At 40.8% G+C, this 24247-nt stretch overlaps 3 protein-coding genes across 5 annotated transcripts in view; 2 read left to right on the top strand and 1 right to left on the bottom strand.

Moving 5' to 3' along the window:
* Positions 1–201: 201 nt before the first annotated feature.
* On the bottom strand, positions 202–10721 carry alkal1 (ALK and LTK ligand 1). 2 transcript variants are annotated; one of them, XM_069679533.1, is made up of 6 exons: positions 10666–10721; positions 10079–10357; positions 7184–7237; positions 6487–6570; positions 3380–3453; positions 202–264 (listed from the first exon to the last, which is right to left on the bottom strand). In XM_069679533.1, exons 2-5 carry the CDS (start codon positions 10344–10346, stop codon positions 3389–3391), a joined length of 471 nt encoding a protein of 156 aa, XP_069535634.1. In that variant the 5' UTR covers positions 10347–10357; positions 10666–10721; the 3' UTR covers positions 202–264; positions 3380–3388. The 2 variants fall into 2 exon arrangements, with proteins under 2 accessions (XP_069535634.1, XP_069535635.1); XM_069679534.1 differs by having other exon boundaries at positions 6487–6567.
* A 1289-nt stretch (positions 10722–12010) lies between these two features.
* On the top strand, positions 12011–17598 carry LOC138607011 (dynein regulatory complex protein 11). 2 transcript variants are annotated; one of them, XM_069679529.1, is made up of 19 exons: positions 12011–12021; positions 12346–12673; positions 12761–12880; positions 13149–13331; positions 13436–13507; positions 13834–14039; positions 14171–14255; positions 14357–14467; positions 14635–14710; positions 14976–15082; positions 15175–15261; positions 15333–15394; positions 15505–15587; positions 15893–16000; positions 16085–16284; positions 16598–16684; positions 16777–16954; positions 17044–17282; positions 17417–17598. In XM_069679529.1, the coding sequence occupies exons 1-19, from the start codon at positions 12011–12013 to the stop codon at positions 17534–17536; spliced, it is 2463 nt and encodes an 820-aa protein (XP_069535630.1). In that variant the 3' UTR covers positions 17537–17598. The 2 variants fall into 2 exon arrangements, with proteins under 2 accessions (XP_069535630.1, XP_069535631.1); XM_069679530.1 differs by lacking the exons at positions 12011–12021; positions 12346–12673 and having other exon boundaries at positions 12812–12880; positions 14976–15086; positions 15179–15261.
* A 2191-nt stretch (positions 17599–19789) lies between these two features.
* obscna (obscurin, cytoskeletal calmodulin and titin-interacting RhoGEF a) overlaps positions 19790–24247 on the top strand; it is a 41911-nt gene continuing 37453 nt past the window's right edge. The window contains exons 1-9 of the mRNA XM_069679535.1: positions 19790–19968; positions 20810–20905; positions 20993–21259; positions 22351–22512; positions 22670–22774; positions 22860–23126; positions 23265–23534; positions 23617–23883; positions 23959–24222. Of these exons, the coding sequence (XP_069535636.1) occupies positions 20866–20905; positions 20993–21259; positions 22351–22512; positions 22670–22774; positions 22860–23126; positions 23265–23534; positions 23617–23883; positions 23959–24222 (1642 nt within the window). The 5' untranslated portion in view covers positions 19790–19968; positions 20810–20865. The remainder of the gene's footprint in view (positions 19969–20809; positions 20906–20992; positions 21260–22350; positions 22513–22669; positions 22775–22859; positions 23127–23264; positions 23535–23616; positions 23884–23958; positions 24223–24247) is intronic.

Below are 24247 nucleotides of genomic sequence, written 5' to 3'. Positions count from 1 at the left end.
CTGAATGATTGTGAAATTATTATATACATACCCTTTCAATAAATAGGTGTATTTAATATTAAATTAATGTTTTCTTACAAATATATGGTACATACAGGTACAGTGAAACACACAGGAAAAAGCCATTCAAAAACAAACCAACAATGTCTATTGGCATTTTCAGTAATGACAACAAAAATAGAAACACAACAATGTTCATGACTGCTGTGGATTTGAAGGCACTTCCTTGGCGACACATTGATCCCTCATCCATTGTTTTGGGACCTGAAGAGAAATAAGAAACATTTTTTTATTGGATTTAAACACGTTCAGTTGTTGCAGGTTTTTTCAAGCTTAAAGAAAAATTCTTCTGTCTAGTATCGGCAAAGACACATCCTGACATCTCGGCCTTCCTGAGCCTCTAAAGAGCGTCATTACTGGCCGGCCATTACTTAATTCCTCAGTGTTACGTCTGAGCTCATTCAGAAATGATCGGGAATGATGAATCACTTAATAAGCCTTCAAACGCTCTCCGGTTGTGATATACATTTGTCATATTTCTCAGAACTGTGCAGACAGGATCTTATTATCTGATTCACTTGAGAAACTGAATACCTGAGAATGTGTCAGCCTCTTCAATGTGATAATCACCAGAAGTCCTATACCACGAAATACTCAAATGAACTGAAATGGCCACTTGTGTAGATGAACCCTCTCACAGCAATCACTCACCAGATAGACCTAATTGCTTTCACCGCGAGCACATGTTGGCTTTAGGACGAAACGGCAGTGAACGCATCATACCTGCTGTCATCGGAGATCACCTTAACAAAGGGATGAGTGTGACTATGTCCAAAATTACAGCCGCCTGAGTCCTGCCTTTGTCATGAGGATGGCTGTGTTTAGGTTTAGTGTGTTGGAGGTTAGCATAGCATTATGAGAGGCTGCTCATTTCCTGTTGAGACACAGTCACCCTAAAAGCCTGGTTCAGTGCCGAGACAAAGTTTTGAACAGTTTACATTTATGTGACAATACTTGTAATATTATTATATAAAGAGTATAAAGAATCTTTAAAACATGATAAACTTAGATATGTTTGAAGCCTTAAGCGAACACTCATCGATACATTTCAGTAACTCCATTTTCCCATGATAACGAATAATTTCCGTTGTTTTCTCGAGATCTCGACTTATTTTTCTCGTTATCTCGGGATAACAACGCTGGTTCTCCAATTATAACGGATTAATGTATCTAATTATCTCGAGATAACAAACCTTTTCTGGCGATCTACAAAACAAAACAATAAGCTGTGATATTAGAGACCACAGCATGCCATGCTGCCATTGCCCACACTAATGTGGTGAGTTAAGCCTGTTTCTGTTTATTTTGTGCTTTTGCAACACTGGGGATACCAATTAGGATCATCTGACATTAGTGGTGCAGCGTTGTTATCTCGAGGTAACGAGATAAATAAGTCAAGATATCAGGAAAGCAACCGGAATTTACTCGTTATCACGGGAAAACAGAGTTCATAAAATGGATGGATGCATGTCCGCTTAGGGCGTCTGTAGTTGGATGAGATCCAACTTTACATCCTCCTTAATATCGACAGAACTCTGACTAAACATGGAGAGCTGATGATAAAGTTGAAATATTACTCAGACAGAAAATTAATCTTCATAAAGTTATTCTTTGGGGAAAAAAGCTGAACATCATCTCATTCCAGCTTCTCCAATGTGAGGATGTTCAGCTTCTCTCTGGCTCACATCATTATAAACTGCCCATATGTGTGCTTTGAGTTGTCATCAGTTCAATACGATCCATTTAAAGACTTCATCTTTACAGCTCTTGATAGTTACCATACATTTGCAGTGCAAAAACAGTAACAGTAATCATAGTGCAACTTTTTGTCTATGAACAACCGGTGGAATAGGATCAGCGATATATGTAACTGAGCTTAAAACATACCATAAGACATTTGTTCCCATTTTTCTTTCTTATTTTGAGTAAAAATCACTAAGATGCACTAAAATTGGCAGGTGGGTTGCAAATTCGTTGATGATGTGATAATCAAGTTTATCTCTAACAATCTTTTCTTTTTATAATGATGAAAATGCTTTCATCATTATAATCTCTTAAATCTAATTTTGATCTTTGATCTCAACTTTTTAAATCTGGTCCTTAATATCAGATTCACTCATGCATATAAACTTTTAAGGCCATCTCCAAACTTCACTAACACTGTCAATGAGATGTTATACCTCAGTCAGTTTCAATACCAAAAGCTGTTCTTTTTTTTTTTTTTTAAATCAAAATAGCTACCAATGCAGTCCTGTTAAAGTAACAATCTCAAACTTTTTCATTTAAATAAATGTCTGTTAAATCACTATCTATCACCCAATGAGGTAACACAATGGTGATTGAGCCTATGGCCCACTGATGAAAGCCTTTGCATTTGCAGTATATAGTATTATTACAGACTGGGTGTCTGTGGCGACATTTGCGGAAAAAATCACAAGCGACGGCCCAGTTAGTGACACGTTCTCCATCAGCCAGCAGTGGTTGGCCTGCCAGAGAGGGTAGGCGGAGCTAAGCGGCTGCACTTTTGGTTTCTGTAAGCGTTGCGAGTAAACAGTAATCTACTATGGCTGAACAAACAAATAACAGATCGATGACTACAGATACAACTTCAAAAATAAGTGAAAATCTAAAGAAAAAGAAACAAATTCGACGCTCAGAAGGCAAACAGTTTACAAAACGAAAGCGGGGAATAACAAGAGTTGCAACCAAGACAAAGACACAGACCTGTGGTTAAATTCGGAAGTGTGCTCTCATAATAACCGATCGATGCCTGTGGGAGGCGCTCAAGAGAACTAAAATTTTAATCTTTGAGATTGTATCTTGAAACACATCTTTACTGAAGGTCTTTAACCAGAGAAACACTGGCTCTAGAAATCCCTGAACGCTCTTTGTACTTATTTCCCACATTTGCTCAGCAACATGATTTACATGTTAAAGTTTACTACCCTGATTTTTGCGGAACACTTTGTGTGCTTCAGACAACCACCACTAACCTCAATTGAAATGTCAAATTAAGATTAAAGACTTTCTGTTGGTTAAACGTTTCCACATGTCCTACACTTAGAAACACAATACTGTTTAAGCACACAAATGTTCAACAGATCCACCGTAGGTATGTTTCTGATTACGTGAGCTTTAGTTTTGATCCAGTTTCACATCAGGGGGACTAGAATAAATCCACAAGCAGCAAATAAATCTGCTGACAGGAAATAATTAAAGTGTGGAGAAACAAAAACATTATACAGCTTCATTAATCAACTTTCGGCCATGTAGAGGATGTTCACAAGGAGTCAGAGAATAGAAAAACACTTCTACTCACATGCATTATCTACGACTGCATGCAGAGCGGACTCATTGCTAATCGGGTTAGCAATCTTGCACACCTTTTGTAATCTGTGAAAGAAAATCAGTGGGAAAAAGACATGTATATGTTACCAGCAAAACCTTTGTAATTAAAGCCCACAAATAAAAATGTCCTCTTAACATACCTGGATTCTTTAACATAAAGAAATACCAAACATTTATATCAAAATCTGCTCTAAAAAAGAATACAGGTAGTGTGTAAGTAGGTAAGTGTTTCAACTCAGATTTTTAGAAGTAAAATCTTGGTGTCCTCCTCATCTTCTGCCAGGCCTTTCACCATAATGTGTATTTAAAAAGTACTTAAAAGTCATAATTGTGTCAATCAAAGTGAGAAAGAAGAAAATGCTCACACCAATGAAACAGACATCAGAGGCAGCACTGGCGTCAGATGTGTCACTATAAGCTAATTCCTCAATGAGCACTTAAAGCTGCACTGACAGAGACGTTCTGCATGTCAAGTTCACCATCAGTCATGTTTTCTAATTTCATCATCAGTAAAATTAGCGAGAGGAATGTCGCAGCCAACGATGCTCTGCGTCATCCCAGTCCAACAGACAGACAAATGAGCCCTGGTTTTGTCCTCCATGCCTCCCAGTCTGACCTAAACTAAACTGTATATCACATAACGACATTAATTCACTGCTTTAAGTCTGACTTCATGCTCATTTGACGGCATCACAGACGCTAACGGAAGCACAAACAGACTTTTTTTTTACAACAAAGGCAAGTGAAGCTTAACAGACATTCATCTGCGAGCGGGGAGAGTCGTCTGGATTCACTCTCTGACGCCCACTTGACGTCATCTCCCTAATTTCCAAATGTGAACTTCCCAGAGGGGTATTCTGCTGCTCAAATTCAGTTTATTTTTCTATTCTTAAATATGGCATATAACACTGGATAAACTGGACAATCTGATAAGGGGATACCACTCTCTGGTAGAGCTGCTTATAAATCACACAAATATCCAAAGCCAAGGGGTTTGACATATTTGTCTTTAAGAGGTCTGATGCCAAAACGGTTGGGAACCACTGATTTATTCTTTATTTGTCATAGAACTATATCAATGTAGAAGAAGCAGTAATTACTGAATACAACGTTTTTGGCTTGTTTAATGCCCCACACATTTTATTTATTTATTAATATTAGGGGTGGGAATCGCAGGAATGATAACATCTCGATAAAGCGATTCTGCGATAATTCATATATTGTAAGACAATCATATGATACATCACGATATCTGATTAACTTCTTCTGAGGCCAATTAATTTCTGTTCACGTTACCCTCATTCATGTCATAAGTGCCACCACAAGGAGTCATGTAGTAGAGACGCGATGAGTCAAAATCATAGGCTAATCAATTTAGAGGGCCATATTAAAATATCAGCCTAGCGATTATTGCATTGCACGAGCCAGGACGCTGATATATTACTATGTCAATATTTTGTCCCACCCCAAATTAATATGCTTATTAATATGCTTTTTCATGAATAAAGAGTAATTCAAAGTTTCTCCAAAGTTTCTCCAAAAGAATCCAAATTCTAGACGTTCTAGACGAGCTGAAGAAGCCTTTCGAATGAGAGGAGAAATATCTTCAAGAACTTCAACCAAGTCCAGTAGAGTTTTGGATTCAACTTTAAATTAGCATGACCTGGATGACTGAGAACCTCAAATTTATAATTTTAAAGATTGTTAGTTAAAGACCAACTCCAGTCCTGGTTTAAGACGTATAAAATGCTCTGCTTGAAATAATAAATTGTGTCTGATGTGTTTTTTCTGCAAAATACGTTTAATTACCTTGTAAAGGCATATCCTCCTTCTCCCTCATTTAAAATTCCTGAATCTGCTTAGTCCACGCCCACTATGCAAATGTCCAACCGCCCCTCCGTCGTGAAAACAAAACACGTCTGTTGAAACTTAGCTAGCTTGAAATGTAATAATTAGCAGTAGTAATGTTAACGTTAGCCGTCAGTCGTGAGTTTGCAAAAATTAGGATGACGGTTACAGCTGGCTCGCGCATCGCCTAAGTGGTTGCCATAGGTTACACATAATGATATGCATAGTGTCAGACTGTCCATAAACGGGATTGGCTCCTTAGGTTTGTGACGTCTCAAATCTGCCAATGTGAAAACGTGTTTTTGGTACACTGCAGTTTAAAAGCAGACAGGCCCAGCCATGGAGATGACTGCTGATGTTGTCCCTGATGTGTCTTGTAGCACATGAAAAACACCACATGGAGATAGTTAAACATTTGATTTACACTGGAGGGGGTCTTTGAAGAAACGTCTGTTAAGTCATTATCTCCTTACACATATCATAACACTATGTTGATTGAGCAGTTGGCCCACTACTGAAAACCCTACTGGAAGCCCTTGTTCCAGTATTCTTTGGTTTTATGGGTTGGACGTCAAGTCAACATTTCCAGGAAAAATCCCAAGTAGCTTTTGGCGTAGTGGTTTACTCTGGCAGAGAATGAAGGCGGGAGCAGGGTACATTTTTTATCTGACCATACAAAGAAAAATTTAATGACTACAGACAATGGACCTTCAAAAAAAGGAACCAATCCAAAGACAATTTGACGATGTTTCCATGTCCAATAAGTGAACGTAACTAAGTTCACTACTCCCTTAAGTATTCATAACTAAACATTCAATAATCAACGTTTAAGTTTGGCAAAAAAGTCACCCATACTTGTTACATATTAGCTTAGCACACCACGACTCTGCTTCATCAGGACTATGTGGTTGGCGTTCGATCAGATTTGATTGACAGCCTTTAAACTTGGATATTGGGCCTAAATGATGTACCGCTGTATTTCTCATTAGTTTCCCAGCCCTGCCCACTTTAAACAAAACAGAAATCTCTCAATTGAAATATCAAAATCTGTTGACACTCCAGCAACTTTTTTCTCGTGGGCGAACAAATGACTCACATTATGTAGCTGATTGAAAGCAGAGTTTCTCTGGGCCTTTAAAGAATTAACAGTTACGATGATTAAAGATGACACAAAAACCTTTGAGCAAAGGATAAAAACAGTTACATGGGAATAAAAGAATGCATACGTACATGCTGGTGTTGAGCAATCCCTTGTGTTGTGATAAAGTCTATGAAAGTGTGTTCTGCACTCCGATGAGAACTTGACTGGTCCTGCTTAATGGAAAAGGTCCAATCAGGCAAGATGTAAAAGACTTCAATAAAAGGCTTCATTATGTCCCCTTTATATATTGTGCCTAAACCCAAAGTCCCAGAGTGAAAGTGAACAGCACATGGTAAAGGAGTCAGGGTTCAAATGGACTTAACACAGGGAACTGTGTCTGAGATTATAATCACCTCAGAGTTTTTTAAATCAACATTTAAACTTGCAGATTTTCACACCAATAATGAAGTCTACTCATAGGTCCTGAGACAAATAATCAGCTTAACCTTGCACTGCCTTCAACTTAATTCTGTCGGCTGCAGAGCATGTGCTATTTCTCTGCACCCTGGTGCTACAGCTAAGCCAGGCAACTCGCCCCTGACCCACAGCAGTGCCAGTGTTCACAAGGCTTACTGGGCCTCAGGCATACTGTATGTTGGCTAGAAAGAAGGAAAATGGATTTTATTAAGGGAGCAAAATGTTGCCTGGCGAAACGCCGACTATCCTCTATTCCTGAATATTTACTAAGTAAAATAGTTATGCAATGTCTGAAAAGGACCCCTGCAAAATGCAGTCATGTCTGAAGCTTTGTGCTCATAATAATGTCTTTGATGGACGTTTTCTTACCTGTAAAATGCTGAATGAATTTGCCTTTCATGTTTACAGATCTAGGAAATATTTCTGCAAAAGAAAATCACTGTTAGCTGTACGTGATTATTACAACTACAATACACAGTGTGAATATATGATGAATATAATGATGATGTCATTGTCAAAGTCACCCCCCCTGGATGTATCGTTTCTCAATATCAACGCCTAATAATAATTATAGAGTTCATCATGACTATCCATCCATTCGCTTATCCTGTTCAGGGACGTGGGGAGGCTGGAGCCTATCCCAGCTGTCATTGGGCGAGAGGCGGGGTACACCCTGGACTGAGCACCAGTCAATCACAGGGCTGACACATCACAACAACCTTTCACGCTCACACCTAAGGGCAATTTAGAGTCACCAATGAACCTAACGAGCATGTCTTTGGACTGTGAGAGGAAGCTAGAGTACCCGGAGGGAATCAACGCATGCACGAAGAGAACATGAAAACTCCACGCAGAAAGGCCCACTACGCCTAAACTGGGATTCGAACCAGGAACCTTGTAGCTGTGAGGGAACAGCGCTAACCCCTGCACGGCTCTACTTTATGACAATGACGTCACTAAAATTATTTTAATGCACCCATTGCATCTTACAGTGTATAACATTTATTTGTAACTAAAGCATGTTAAAGGGGGGCGCTGGTTTAGCTCATCCCCCACACTGCAAGTGCAGCAAATATAGTGTTTCTGAGATGAGTTCTTAAATGTACATTTTTCTAGATGAGATCTGGTGTCAGTGGAACATTTACATATGGTATAGATGTGGGAAAATCCATCTTGCACCCCTCCTCTACTCAACATCCATGCAGGCAACACATGTAGATGTCTGATAACACATTAGCCACGCTAACAGGCTAAAGAGATTATGCATTGGAGTTTAATGCTCATCAGAATAAGTCCACGCTAGTTGTTGCTGGGCTAACATTACATTAGCCCCCAGAACCAGGACTTTGTAATGCTGTAGCTGCAGGAGGAGGATGAAAGCCAATTTAAAAGCTAGCATGGTAAAAGCCTAAATATGGAATTGTACGTGCAAGAGACAACTCTACCATGAAGCCAAAACCCAGATATGAAGAGTAAAAATGTCAGCCTGGTTTCCATAAAGTCAGCTGATGTGGTTTGAGTGTTCCCTTATAGTCATGTCCTCTGGTGACACAGGCGAGGTATTCAAGGAGCACACAGACATTTGAAGCTCACACATTACCAGGCCTGCAGATGTTTCTCCTCCCTCGTCATTGTGTAAAAAACCCTTCTATCCTTGCATGACCAAGGCACTTTGGTAGTATCACACGCACCAGTTGCTAATATGCTGCTTTTAATAATCTCAGAAGATACATTCCACCCAACCAGTGGTCTGAGAAAGGTACTTTTGCAATTGCATAAGCTGCGGGCTGAGACTTTGAGCTCTGATATGTCTGTGTAAAATCTCCAAAACAGGATTTAATTGATAGTGATTTTGACCAGTTCAGTAGGAACCTGCAGACAAACAACACATTTTATTCAGATGACACTTAGGCTAATTAACTTATACTAGAGGTCCAGTCCCAGACACTCTGTGTTAACTCTGTCTTGCAGCATCTAAAACAGTTGAATCTGAAATAATTAAAGGGATATGTTTCCTAAATAACATTAATAAAATCGATTAATTCCATTCCTAGGCTGCACGGTGGTGCAGTGGTTAGCGCTGTTGCCTCATAGCTAGAAGCTACGCCATTCGAATCCAGGTTCTGACATAGGGGGCCTTTCTGCGTGGAGTTTCCCTTTGGGTACTCCGGCTTCCTCCCACAGTCCAAAGACATGCTCGTTAGGTTCATTGGTGACTCTAAAAAGTTGCCCGTAGGTGTGAGTGTGAGCGTGACAGATTGTCTGTCTCTATGTGTCAGCCCTGTGATTGACCTCCGACCTGTCCAGGTTGTACTCCGGCTCTCGCACAATGAAAGCTGGGACAGGTTCCAGCCCCCCCGCGACCCTGAACAGGATAAGGGGTATAGATGAAATTCCATCCATTATCTATCCTAAGCGGTATACATAATGGATGTATGGAAGTCCATTCCTGAAATAATGTTTTGTTTAATTGATTCAAAGCAGAGCTGCGCCGAACACATTCTCAGTTGTCAGATTCTTCTCAACATCCAGGTGATATGACCAAGGATCAATTTACGTGAGAATAACATTAAAGGCCAATTTGTTTAGTTAAGATAAAGATACTCATATCAGCAATATGGCCTGGACAGTTCTTCTTAAAGTCTCATTGAATAGTCTAATGGTTCCATAATTACAGTGAACAAGAGCGTTCGAGTAATTACACTACTACACAACACATTCAACCTTGTCTGGTATAAAATTTATGGAGATGCACTCTGGGACATCATTATGTGTCTGTGTGCGTACAGGGGTAGCCATCATTCATGTTTAAGACTCCACAGTGAATCATACTGAATGAATCATTCACAAATTTGGCATGACGCTCCTCCTACATGGCTTCATATACCTTTTCCACATCTGTGTGCATCAGTCATTGGCACGATGAGGGAGGGATACTGTAGGTCTGAGACATGTGCTGAAAAGGTGTCTTTGAACATCACATTGGAAATACGTTTTAACTCTTTTGTCCAACACAGACAAAGCAAATCTATATTGGTGATAAGTGTGAAATATGACAAAAAGATCTTGACACTCTCTTTTAAGTGCATATGAACCGACCGCCTTAGTTTTCTTTCCTGTTTAACATGCAGACACCAAGTTTCACCAGACAAACTAAATACGGCTCATAAAGAAGGTGTGCAGCTCATACCAGACCAATGACAGCTGCTGAAATGGGGATTATGCTTCATGATCAGGACCTAAAAATAAATCTTATCAGCTTACCTATGAGTCTACTGTTATCCAGCCTAGGGACATACAAAGGCTTTTGGGAGGAGAACTTCATGTCTTGGGCTGAAGTGAAGAGTCCACTGCTACAGCGCCTGGAGACGCCTTTGTCCCGGTGCTGGCTGTCTCTGATAACCTGTAAGATTAGATCCAACAGGGTCCTTCTTTCTTTCTGCTTCACATCCTTGCTGTCCATGCACTGGCCCGAGGTGATGAGCAGAAAGAAGATAGACAACAGTATGTGCCATTTCCTCTCCACCTGCATGACTTCACTGTCTGAAAACAGAAAGAAATAAGTTTTGTTAGACATGCTTTCTTTTGATTCATTCAAGTGTTTTCATAATTCTAAAAACCAAAAAGAGAGTTGCAGTCTTTGAATCATGCTTAACACAAAAGACGTAAATGCCATCTGAGATCCTTCACATTAAAAAAATTACACAGAGTCCCTATCAGAGTTAACACATATCCTCTAAAAGTGGAATCAATCGCCAGAAATAGTGTGGTGCAATCCATTTTACGCAGCAGTATTTCCTCAAGGTTAATACAAGATGAAAAAAAATGAGTCATTCTAACTTTAGACTTACTTGTTCAGGAGTTAAATACGCTTGTGTCCTGGAGAGTGGACAGAGTTGTCGTCAAAAAATTCTTCCAAGCGCTGACTGTAGTTCCGAGAGGAGATAGAGAGAACAGCCAGCAGATTGTGCTCACCACCGTCTTTCTTCAAATAATGCGTCCCTATTTATACGAGGAGCCACCTTCTTGAAGGTAATACAATCGATTTCGAGTGGGTGGTAAAGCAATGTTGACATCTTTGGTGCAATTTCTTCCAGTGGCATACGCTCACTTCGGCATGCGCCCCTCCTTTACCCACTCAAACATAACTAGTTTAACTTTTACAATACAATTAAACTCCGGATAAAAAATAACCATTTAAAGAAAGAGTAATGGTTTAACATATAAAAAAGAGCCCCACTGACATTCCCATTAAAAAAAATTCACGTCATAGACCGTGGCGCGGAAGCGCGCAAGAAATTAGGTTTCCAAACGGAGCAACTTGTTGGATGTTGGGCGCAGAGAAAAGAAGAATCGGTGGCCTGTAAGCTTCTAGCTGACCTGTCAGCGTGTCGACGTGTTTGTTCACCGATGGTGAAGTCTTGTGACCGCCTAAGCGCTGCAGAGAATGCGCCTCCAGGAGCAGCCATCCGGCAGGTTTCCACCCTTTTTGGTTAGATATCTAGGACTGTGATAGAGCTTGTGAAAAAAATATCAAATTTAAGGGTATATTTTAGAAATGCATTGAAAAAGGACACAAAAAACGATAGAAGACTGTACACTGTGCTGTTTGAATTATGATTACCCTATAAATACAACAACACTAGTTCTAGTGTTATGAAAATGGATTAAACAATTATTGCACGAAGCCAGCAGGTGCGATATTTCCATTTCTATTTCACTCAATTATAGTAGGGATTTGTTACTCATCTTCCTTTAGATCTGCAGAAATGTAATCCTTCAATGACAGCTATAGACCATGTTGTTACACTTTGCAATCATCCCTTTACACTATACAATATATTAAAAGAAAAATGCATCTTTACTGACGGAGATGTAATTAAACCATGTCATGTCATCATGTGGTGTCTCAGTTGTTGCGCGCAAAAGTTGAAAAGTGCTGATTGAAATCGAAATATTATTATTATTATTATTATTATTATTATTATTATTATTATTATTTCTTTCTGCGTTTTTATGTAAGACTTTAGATGTCAGGTTCCGCCATAATTTCAATTGCTAAAACTACTTCCGGAACGACTGTTGCTATGGATACGAGCAAGGCACTGTCAACTTAGGAAAGCTGACCTCGTGTTTGATACACTGCAGCTAATGTTGGTTCCGTTTTAGACCTTGTTCGGTTAAGTTGTTTGGGACATGTCACAAAGGTAAACTTTCCAGCAGTTACTGCCGTTACTGTCCTTTCAGCGGCTTCCGTAGTTTGATGTTAAAGCTAGCAAGTTAAATTTAACTTAAGCTAGGTAGCCTACGTTTGCTGGTTTCGTGTTAAAACCCTATCAAAGTTTTTAAAAAGTCGTACTGTCATGCTTTGCATAAAACGTAAAGAAGTAATGAATATTCTGTCTAAATGAAATGAAATGAAATACACATAAATTATGGTACTTTTTTTTCCTTGTCTATTATTTACCTACCATTCACCAAGGTGCCATTTTTCCTGCCTGGAGCTCATCAGGTTGTTTACACTGTTGCAGGACATTCAACCAGGTATGGGCAGATGCCCAGTTAGAGTTGAGTCGTCTGCTGACCGAGGAGCTGCCTGCTGAGCCCCCTCGCCCAGAGAAGGACAGGGTGGTATTCTTCCAGCGCCTGGCCTTGCTGTATGTGCGGTACATTCAAATCTTCAGACAGCTGGAAAAGGTCTATGACCAGGTGGTCCACCCTCAGAAGAGGCGAGTTATTCGGGCCATTGTTGAAGGTGTGATGGGCAGGATATTAGAGCTGAAGAATGAAATGGTGGAAAAAGAGTTTTCAGAGTACCACTACATGGATGATGTCCTTCATGACTTGAAGCTTACACCCGTGAGTGTCATTTTGTTTTTGCAAATATGATGAATTTGGATTGTTGACCCTTCAAAGATGATATCATTTTCTTTGTTTTCACTCCAGGCAGACATTGAAATTCCTATCCCTCGCTACTTCATCAGTGATCGCAGCAAAGAAATCCAGGAACGAAAAACCATGCTGAAAGATATGCTTAAAATGGTGGAAGTTACTGGAGGCCCAGAAGTGAGCTTTACTTTATTTGTTCATTTCACTTAGGGGATCCAGCCCTCCCCCCGACCCTGAACAAGCTAAGTGGAATAGATAATGAAGGATCAATGGATTTAACTTATGATTTCATTTTGTACATAAAAAAATGTATAATTAATCTAATTTTGACACGAATTAGGTTTGAGGTTTGAAAAATGATGACGTTTATTTCATTAGTTGCTATAATTAATAAATCAGTGAAAAAATATTGCAAGTGCATCTTTTCTACTTATTGTCCCTACAGCCTCATATGCGCAAGGACATGAGTCAAGAGGAGGCCATTAAGATCATTCAAATGTGGGAACGGGCCCGCCAAGGACGCCAGAGGTCAAAGTTGAATGAAGAAAGCAGAAATATGAACAAGATGTACAGGACCAAGGACCCTGGAGAAGCTGAAATTGAGTTGGCTGCAATCTGCATTCAAAAGGTCATCTGTTACGTCAACATAACTATACACACCTGTTCTTTTGTCCCTTTGTTGGGTATTCGTCTTCCTTTATGCTGTAAGACTAAGCTGAATGTGATTTGCAGGTCTGGAAAGGCTATATACAGAGGAAGAGGGCAAAGATTTCTCGTGAAGAGGAAATGATATTCCTGGGGATGGTGAGTAAAATAGATCAGGAAATTCATAAAATGTATTCATAACTTTTGTCAAAAACCATCAAAGCTGATGGACAGGCATAATTCAAAACCTTATATCATCTTTGTCTTGCTTGAGGTCTGGTATATCTGGTTTATATCTCTTCTCCTGGTAAGCTTTATCATTAATGCTAGATTGCAATATTTCCTTGTTCCACTTAATGAATTTATATAGCAGGTTGTTCAAGTGATATTTTCTCTTAAACTTTTATTTTCTCCTGAGAGCTTGCAGCAAATGAAGGAATGCAGATTTGTAACGCGTAAAGTATGTTTGGTCACACCCACGATAGGCCATGGATCCGAAATACCAGGTGCCCTGCACTTCGGAAGTAACTGCCCAGGCCACTGAAGCTTGCACACGCATTAAACGGGAAGAGCATGACGAAGACTATCTGAAGTCTGTGGAGGCTGTCACAAATCAACTGAGAGATGTAGAGGGTCATGACATTAACAAGACCATGAAAGAGCAAATCCGACAGTGGTTCATTGAATGTCGGTAAGGTGACGCAGAGGTGCTTATTAAGTTTCTGTTATTTCAGTGGCGTATTTTCACACTCAATTAATCATCATTAATTGTGTTACTTTCTGTTTGTTTTCCTTATTTCAATTTGACTTGACCTCAAATAGTGATGCTACAGGATCGTTTCCAGACTACCCAGACGAAGAGGACGGAGGTTCAGCTCTCATTTTTGCTGAAAAGGATCCTCAGCAGGTGAAAAACACCCTGAACCACAAGTTGGATTTTTTTTGCACATTTGTTTTAATGTAGTTTGCAGTGAAAGAGTGATGATCCTTGTGCACATTTGTGTTAAGTTACGGGAAGAAATTGCTGCAAAGGAAGAGGAGGATGCCAACAACAAACCAAAAGGGAAGGAAGAGAAGAAGGAGAAGGGAAAGAAGGACAAGGGGAAAGATGAGGAGGAAGTAAAGGCTAACAGCTATATTACATTGATTTTCATTGATTTAATATGGAATTCACTAAAATCATGTAATGTATTAGATTTCACTTGTTCAAACCCTTGTCAGCTTTGTCAATCAGGCAAAAATGCTGAACACTTAATGAACCATTATAACTCTATTGTAAACGTCAGGGAGAAGAGGCAGGGTTGAAGATGCTACCTTCAGCTTTTCTGTCAGACCTGGAAGTGGGAAACAAAACATTCACAGGTATGTTTAAATAAAAAAATCAAGATATCCTGTGATTATTTTTGTTGGAGCCACTCAAATGAAAAAAAATATCAACGCTTGTTGCATTTTAACATGCTTAAAATAAGGATTCACTTTTAGTTCAAAACTGGCTGAAAATAATGTTTTTTTTACTTGGAAACCGACAAAATTGGAACGGTCTGTCAATGTTTTTAAAACATGTCCTGTTTTATAATATTGACTGATTTAAATAAAAATCCTAAATCTGAGTTTTTCTCATCCTCAGATTTTTGGCAAACCCGCAATGAGTCACAAAACTTCAACCAGAGACATGAGGTGGAGTTGATTAAGGAAGAAAAGAGGAAAGCTGTTGAGGCCGAAATTCGAGCACAAGTAGGTCTGACTTCAGCCGACAACATGTTAAAGCGTCACCGATAACAGCACCACCTGCAGCTGCACTTACTTATCTGTTCCTCTTGCATCAGGTAGATGAGCAGATGAGACAAGAGCTGGCCGAATGGAAGCTAGCTGTGGATAAAGACAAGGGTGGTAAAACCAAAGGGATCGCTAAGGTAAGAAGGGAAGAACACTTGGTAAACCAAACCTTGAGCTGTGTCCTGATGAAGTTTATTTTACCCCTCAGAAAAAGAAAGGGTCTAAGAGCGGGAAGAAGAAGAAAAAGGAGAAAGATTTGACATCTGATCGGTGAGGTCACACAGCATGCACGGTGAATGTAATTGTGTTGCATTAAATTGATGAATGATTCAATGAAAATGCTGGAGAAAATGATTCCATCATTTATCCACATCTGCTAGGAATCTGGAGTCTCTGTGTCAGGAGCTGGTGGAACATGGCCTGTTAAAAAAGGCAAATGATGTTAGTCTGCAGGATTACTTGGGTAAGACTTCATCATTTTTTTCATATAATTATATTTTGTATGCAAACTTTAATACTGATTGCAACCGATCTGTAGATCCAGTGCAGAACTGTTGAACTATAGCTCTTTGTAACAGTCAAGGTAACACAATACTGTTTAGTAGTTATGTGCTGCCCCCTTCTGGTGTGTGATTGCAAAGACACTATAATGACATGAATCTTTGTGTTTAGGAAACACATTTAAAAATCCGTACTTTTAATTCAACTGATGATTCAAAGTGCAGATGTATAAACATCTGTCTAATATCTGTTCCCCCACCTTCCCAGGTGACTACAGCTACCTTGGGACCACTCTGAGGCAAAATGACATTGAGCCCATGCCGTCATTGTCAGATGTGCGGCAGGTCTTATCTCTGTATGCAATTCTACCTTTAGGTATGAGGTATTGAATTCATATTTATAATAGATACATTGAGAATATCTTTTGTGGTTTGAATAAAAGTTGTGTGTCGCCTTCAGGCTCTCAGGTGGTGCACGAGAAGGCTCCCCTGATAAAGGCCATCCTACTGGCAGGGCCGGCAGGTGTAGGTAAGAAGATGTTGGTCCACGCAATCTGCCAGGAGACAGGAGCAAACCTGTTTGATCTGTCTCCTCTGAACACGGTGGGAAAGTACCCCGGCAAGAGTGGCCTCGCCATGATGCTCCACATAGTGTTTAAGGTAATACATTGTCAAAGCTATTTAAGTAAGCGCATAATGATAGCAGTTATTCTAAAGTCCTTTTGAAAACTGCTGTCAAACCAAAATCATAATTTCCACCTACAAAACTCAACCCGACCTATATGTGTAACTCTAAACTTACTTTATGACTAAGTCAGTTAAATATGCAAAAAGCAAAACAAAGCATGTTGTCATGTACCTAGCTGTTCGGTAAAGTTAAGTATTTTGTGGCGATCCTGGTGACACATGAGGTATTTTGTGGAAGTGCCTCATGTGGCTCGGCCAGAAGAACTTCATAATCATCTTTACGCAGGTTGCAAGATTGCTGCAGCCTTCTGTAATATGGATTGAAGATGCAGAAAAAATGTTCTACAAGAAAGTTCCCAAGGAAGAAAAAGAGGTATTTCAAAGCAAACAAAATCTAAACATCATTATCATGTCATTTAAATCTTCCAGTTAGTATAAGTTAAATAATTTTGTATGTCTACATAGTTAGATCCTAAACGCTTGAAGAAAGACTTGCCTAAGTCTCTGAAGCTGATCAAAGGGGAGGATCGTGTCCTGATCATAGGAACAACCAAAGACCCGCTGAGTGCTGACATCAAGTCATTGTGTAAAATGTACAGCAAAATCATCCTCATCCCGAGACCCGACTACGGCTCAAGATACAGTAAGACACAGACACATTAAGAATTTTTCAGTATTACAATATTCATGTCCTTGATTGTTGGTACTAAAAATTACCTTTGACCTTTTCAGTCTTGTGGAAGCAGCTGATCAAAAAGCAGGGAGGTGTGGTAACCAGGGCGCTGGACCTCAGCTCTCTTGCAAAGATTTCTGATGGCTACACACCAGGTCACATGATCCAGGTGATCCGGAGCGTTCTCACCACGCATCGCATCCTACAGCAGGCGAACAGACCTCTGACGGCTGCCGAGTTTGTTCCTCCTTTGGCCAAGATTGACCCTGTGTTTCAGGAAGAAGAAGAGGCCCTTAAGGTAAAAGTGGAAATGTCATATTTGATTCTGCTGCACTTTCATGATTTTTACTGTTATGTTGTAAGTTTATTAGAATCATATGATCATATTTTTTTTATTTTATTTTATTTTATTTTCTTCTTGCTTTTTCCCAGAACTGGTATGCAAAGACCCCCCTGGGAAAGAAGAGGATTAAAGCTGCCACGGGAAAGGAAGACGAGGAGGCCCCAGCTAAGGCAAAAGGCAAAGATGCGAAGAAGAAAGGGAAAAAATAAGTTTGTCTGTTTTAATGTTGTTTGTTTTTATGAAATCTAAATGATTTTAGACTTAAATGAAGGTTGTAAACTGGCTCCTAAAGACTGTCCCAACTACTCCCTGCAAAATAAACAATAAATAACAAATTAAAAGCAGTTGTTTGCATGTTGTTTCTGTTTTGTGTTTTTCTCTATTAGTTGCACTGCAGGGTACATCTTTGAGGATGCAATGTTTGATGATAGAAAATACACTACAAAATCCTGATAAAAGCTTCTTGGGCGGTTATTATAACTTGGTTTAACAGAAGGCCACATCTCCAAAGCTTCAAATAGGACTTTGTGCGGTCTATAACAGAGGGTGCTAACTCCTGTCTTGTGACCATCTTTACAAAGTAGGACACAATCTTATTTTGTTCAAAGATGAGAACATAAATAACTTCCTATACGTTAAACCTTGTTATACCTATATCTGCATGTCTTATGTTTGAGTTGATTCACTGGCTATGGTTTTCATACCCAAGGTCAAGCTGTAATTAGACATGCCAAGACTGTCCGTTGAAATTACTTCAGTCAAGGCCATCTAATGTCGCTCTACTGTATGTTTAGGCTGCCTGGCTGTGACACGTGGTTGTGAAGACTACATTTGGGGGATTTGAGGTTGCTGACAGACATTACACAGTAACATGGTAATACAGCACCTGGAGGAAATAGCACTGGTCAGATGCATACTTTAGGCACATATTTGTGTTTGAACATGTGTGTTAAATGTTTCTATATTCCTCTACATTGCCTGCTTTCAGGTGTAGAGAGTCTGAACCAGAGGGACTGTGACTCACAGCAGGGGTTGTGTTTCCAAACCAGGATCCAGAGGCTTAAGTGGAGTGTTCAGCTGTTTTGTCGAGTTCTAAATTCTCTCAACACATCCTCACATTGCCTTGGTTCCTTTAACATTACTCTATTTTTAGGCTTTGTGCACTGTCGATAGGATGCTGCACACGCGAAGACCCACATTTCAAGATCACAAGTTGATCTGATGACCAGCTTCACTGTGGTGGGACACAATTTGAGACTTTTCTTGCATTTTCTGTAGAATACATGTTCTGCCAAAAATCTTCACGTGTAGCTCAATAGACTCTTTTTAATGAATTTTTTTTTAGCTTTAATTTTATTTTAATTCTTCAAAAAAGCTGTTAAAAGCTTCATAATGAATGAGCCATTTTCCCCCTCTCAGTGACGACAACTTGTTTTTTGTGTCCCAACAGGGCTGCACAGAGATTATCCTGTCGGGTTTCACTGGACTTAGTGGCACATGGAGCTGTCTGTCAAACTCAGTAGAGGGACACAATGCTTGCTAGTTCTGGCTTTATTTTGTCTCTCTGTCTGGGTCCAGGAACCAAACACATTTTAAAATGTAACCGAACATCACAGCAGAACATAGAAGAAGGTGCACAAGGAAGGTGCATTGCATTCCCAAAGCTTTGCACAATGAATATCTGCATTAAGTGCTTGTTGTGTTACTTTTCATACTTTCTGGGTTCTTTACTCTGACATCCCTCTTGTATGGAGAGCTCAGGCATCATGGGTAACAAACTACTTCATCATGTACTCTGATGTCAGGGCAATGGGATATGAAGATTAATCTTTGGTGACCTTCACTGCAGCAGAGCTGGAAACTCCCTGTGGAGTTATGGACTCTGGTCTGTCTAACCTGAGGTTTAGTTCACTGGCAGATATGTCAGCATTATAAAGAGCACATGATTCTCCTATATCAGCCTTTTAATGCAAAGAATGCTTTACTTCTGTCTTGGATTATCACTTTGATGGAAGCAGCCTTAGATCTCTGTGTGAACCTGCTAGTAAAACAACATATTCATGTCCATGTACAGATTATATAGATCCACATCTTCATGCTACATAACTTTACTTTGACTGATATGCTTTTAAGTGATTTGCACTGAGCGTGTCCCTCCCTCATTCAAGAAAACCATCAAACACACTAATCCTCTTGTATACATTCTGATTGTTTTTGATTGTTCCATTGATGCTGCTCTTGAGTTCCCTCTCATCATTAAAGCCATATCTATCTTTGTGCTCATACTGACAGAAGGCTATTTTGGAGGCTAGTATGTGGGGAGAGATATGTCAGCTGTTCAGCGCTAGCCTCAATCAAAGCGAGAACAAAAAAAAGGGAAAGCGCCATAGGCTGTCTGCTTAGGGGGGGACCGGGACACTTCTTGCAAACGTAGGCATGCTCTCCTTTGGCTAAACGTTTGTTGTTAATCTGAAAGGCTTTGTGAGAAACAAGACAAGACCCGGACGCATCTGATGCCACGGTGGATGTTTTATGCGGCTCTTTTTTTTTCCAGGTGAAGGGGTTTTGATTGTTGCCATCGATGGGACGAGAGGGCACGCGAGGATTTATACTTTCTAGAAAACACCTGTTGAAGTTGAAGGTGGGTGCATCGCTGCATGTGATCTGAATTGCTCTTGTGTTATTAAGGCTGTTTTTTAAATTGTGAATACCTTTGCACTTCTTTATCCACAGGTTTCTTAAAAGGTCAACGTATTTATGGGGTTCTCCTGTCACTTTGCTCACCTCACCTCATAGGTGTTTCTTTATTTACTTGTATTTCATGACGTATCATAACTAGGCCTCCAGAGGTTATCTAGATATTGTCTGGCAAATTCAGCGTCCTTGTGTGACGCATTATAAAATGTCATTTTAGCTTGTAGGTAATAGGAGCTTCCACAACCCTCCTCACAATTATCCCTGATGATAGTGGGCGGAGCCAGCCTCTGAAAACTGATTCAAGATCTCAAATTTCATATCAATCAGTTTAGTCATTGGCGGTTCTCATTCGGCCCCTCGTTTGTTTCTCCTTCTTCTGGGTTCAGTGCATGCAGCGTGATGGAGGTGGCATCACAGCTGAGTCTATATTGGTGGTGCTGAGCTCAGCCAAGTGAGGTGACAGAGATTACTCCGCTCTGCGTTACTGTGGAGGACTGGCATGCCATCACAGGGATCAACAACATGAGCGTGATGCCATGTGTATGCATTTTGATAATGTTGCCATTTTGGAAGTGATGGTTTACTATATCTGCATTAGCCTGAGAGGAATCTGATTTACATGTGAAATGTATATTCTGCAACAGATTATTTACAGCGCGCGCGCATACTGAGTGTAGCTGAAAGACGTGTAATTTGAAGAAGGTCAGGGTTAAATGGCTACAATGAGTATCCTTCATAGTATCAGACAAAACAGATTATTAGTTAGCTTCTTCTTTATGTTATAGTTATAGCCGTCCTGTGAGGTTAAAGCAAACGAGACCCTGAAAGAAGAGCTGGAGACATGGGGGACAATATACCAGGAGGAATAGTCGCTGCTGCGAGTAAGTTCTCCTCTAACACAACGTTGTAATTCTCAGCACAGTGGGAATGAGCTCTTGACGCCCTATCGCTGTGTTTGTGTGTGCCAGAGAACCGTCTGCAGGTAGTGAAGGGGTTGGAGGATGTGGAGGTGTCTGAATGTGAGAGCTGCCCCTTTGAGGTGACCCTCAACCTGGCCTACATCGAGGGTGTGTGGACCAGAGATGGGACGCGGCTGAAGTCAAAGCCCAACTGCCGCATCAGCACGCATGGGAAGAAACACTCGCTCCTACTGAAGAGGGTGGCTCTGGGAGACGCAGGCCTGTTCTCTTTTCATGCCAATGGCGTTGAGACATCAGGCAGACTCACAGTCACAGGTAAAGACGTAGAATAGACTGGACGTGTCAAGTTAAATCCAGGTCAAAGCAAAGATCAGGATGTCAGTCTGTTGGTCAATTTTTGGCCCACCAGCACTCCAGACTAGATTTTGTTGACATTCTTGCCCCCAGGGGATACATCGCTGTGATGTTTCCTCTAGCACCAGCAGGTTGACATTTTGGGTTTGTCTTGAAATAACTCAACAACTATCAAATGGATAGCTGTAAAACTGTGTCCCCAGAGGATAAATTATAATACAGCTCCGGAAAAAAAGACCACTACAAATGTTCTTTAAATCAGCATCTCTCTCTTCATGTCATGGCCAGCCTAATCCAGATCTGACCCCCACTGAAAACCTCCTGAATGTGATCGAGAGGAAGATGGATGGTCACAAGCAGTCGAACAAAGCCGAGCTGCTAGAATTTCTGCTCCAAGAGTGGCATAAAATCACCCAACAGCAATGTAAAATCAGGTTATTCCACCAAATATTGATTCCTGAACTCTTCCTAAGTTAAAACATCAGTTTTCTGTTGTTTAAAGATGAATATTAATTTGTATTAATCAAGCTCTGAAAAACATATTTTTTGCCTCTTTTGATTTTCTTAACCAGTCGTCATTTTCTGCCTAAATGGGAATATTTTATTTGGAAGTAGGAGAAATGTTTAATACAATAAAACAAAAGTTAATTTTACTATAAAAAGTAGAACCAGAGAAAAACACATTTTTTCCAGAGCTGTGTTTGTTTTCCCGGACTTCATTTAGCATTTTTAAAAAGTCTAATTTGTACGATAGATTCAGTTATAAACCCACAAAACTAAGGACGTTCCCATCAACCTCAGCTTCACTGTATACCCTCTAAAATCAACATATTAGTATTTTAATTTTAAGTTTATCAGCATACTGACGTGAGCATTAAACTAAAACAACTAAAACTACTAAGTACAGTGCTATAGACCATCTTAGACTTAGACACAGCCCTTTTAAGTAAAAAAAAAACTTTTGTGAGTAGTCTTTGCAGGCCTGTTGAAGACGGTTTTTGTGAGGTTACTTTAACTGAGTTTACAGTCATGGTTTGGTTATCCTCTGCCAGCTAGAGAAATCTACATAGTGAAGGAGCTGGAGGACGTTGACACGTTGGAGCGTCAGCCTGTGAACTTCCTGTGTGAGGTCAACCAGGTGGATGTGGACGGTCGGTGGTACAGAGATGACTCCCGAATTCGACCTGGTGACAACATCAAAATCAGACACCAGGGTAAGAGAGCAACCACATGTGCTTCACAGATTCTAAAGCAATGAAAGTTTAGATACTCTTACAACATAGTACACTCAACTTTGCTAGGAAGCTGTGTTTGAGTGGCTGTACCAGGAAGCAGCTGAAAAAACATAACCTTTCTTTGATCTGATGGCAGGTAAATCTCACACCCTCATATTCAAGTCAGTCAGGCCAGAGCACGCTGGAGAGATCAGATTCACTGCAGAGCGTGTCTCGTCCTACGCTACTCTCACAGTACAAGGTGAGCCACAAGAAGGATCTAACATGGACCTCTGCAGGACATTATGTCTTTCCTTATCTATCCAACCTGTCCCTCCCTCCATCAGAGCTCCCAGTCCAAATACTGCGTCCGCTGAGGGTCAAAATAGCCATGTATCGCCACCGAGGTCTGCTGGAGTGCCAGGTGTCGCGGGCTAATGCTCAGGTCAGGTGGTACAAGAACGGGAGGGAGCTCCTGCCCGGTAAGAAGTACCAACTCATCAGCCAGGACGTCTACAGGCAGCTGACCATCGGTGACGTCTGCTCTTCAGATGAAGACACCTACACCTGTGATGCAGGCGATGACAAAACCTCTTGTCAGCTTCTGGTGGAGGGTGAGATGCCTGCTGTCATATCAGTGTTTTTGCATTAACTGTACCCAGAGTAACGCTGATGTGTGTTTCTAACTATACAATCAAGAATGTCCTGAATTGTCTCAATACTGGTACTAAGTATTTATGCTGTATATGCAGAGCAGGCTATCAAAATAGTAAAGGGAATGAGCTCCGTGGAGGTGATGGAGCCTGAACCAGCCCTGTTCCAAGTGGAGACTAGCCTGAAATCAGGGAGGCCCCCCCGGTGGACCCTGAACGGTGAGGTGCTGGAACCCAGCGCTGAAGTGAACATCGACAGGGAGGGCACCCTCCACAGCCTCTGCCTCACCTCCACAGAAAGCTCCATGTCTGGCCCCGTGCTCTTTGTAGCTGGCAAGAGTCGTTCCACCGCTCAGCTTACTGTCAAAGGTGAGTAGTCTAAACCTCGTCTGAGAATGAAGGAAAAACCTGTGTGTAAAATAACCTGTGGCTTTGCATCTCTCCTATCTAGAGCGACCTCTTCAGGTTACCCAACACTTGGAAGACGTGGAGGTGAAGGAGAACAGCTCTGTGACACTGAGCTGTAGGTTCGCCCCCTCTCCCAGGGTGGTGCGGTGGTTTAAAGGCCGCACAGCTCTGAAGACGTCAAACAAATACAGCATGAGGAGAGAAGGGAAACGAGCCGAGCTGACCATTCATGGCCTGATAGGGATGGATGGAGGGCAGTACCGCTGCGTGGCCGGGGGTTCGCAGAGCACAGCATATGTTAATGTAGAAGGTAGGTTCACCATGCTAAGGGGGGAAACTAAGGTTTACTAAGGTGTTTCATAATTATTTTCTTTTTTTACAACAGTTAAAACCCTGAAGTTGGTGAAACACCTTGAGCCTGTAGAAATCGAGGAGGACGGTGTTGCCACATTTTCCTGTGAACTGAACTATGTGGTCGCCAACGTGGAGTGGCTCCTCAACAACATCCGCCTCTATTCTAACGCCATCGGCAGGATCCAGCACATGGGCACCATGCACAGCCTCGTAATCAAGAAGCTGCGGCCGCAGCAGAGCAGGGTCACCTTTAAAGCGGGCCTTCTCTCTGAGACAACCACCTTAAGGGTCAAAGGTCAGCTGGGGGGGATAAATAAAGT

Source organism: Semicossyphus pulcher, unplaced genomic scaffold (assembly GCF_022749685.1).
Source record: "Semicossyphus pulcher isolate SPU_LCO1_2020_fin unplaced genomic scaffold, fSemPul1.0.p SCAF_4, whole genome shotgun sequence".
NCBI lineage: Eukaryota > Metazoa > Chordata > Actinopteri > Labriformes > Labridae > Semicossyphus > Semicossyphus pulcher.
The sequence above is the reverse complement of the archived record's forward strand: the minus strand, read 5'-3'. Positions and strand labels throughout refer to the sequence as shown.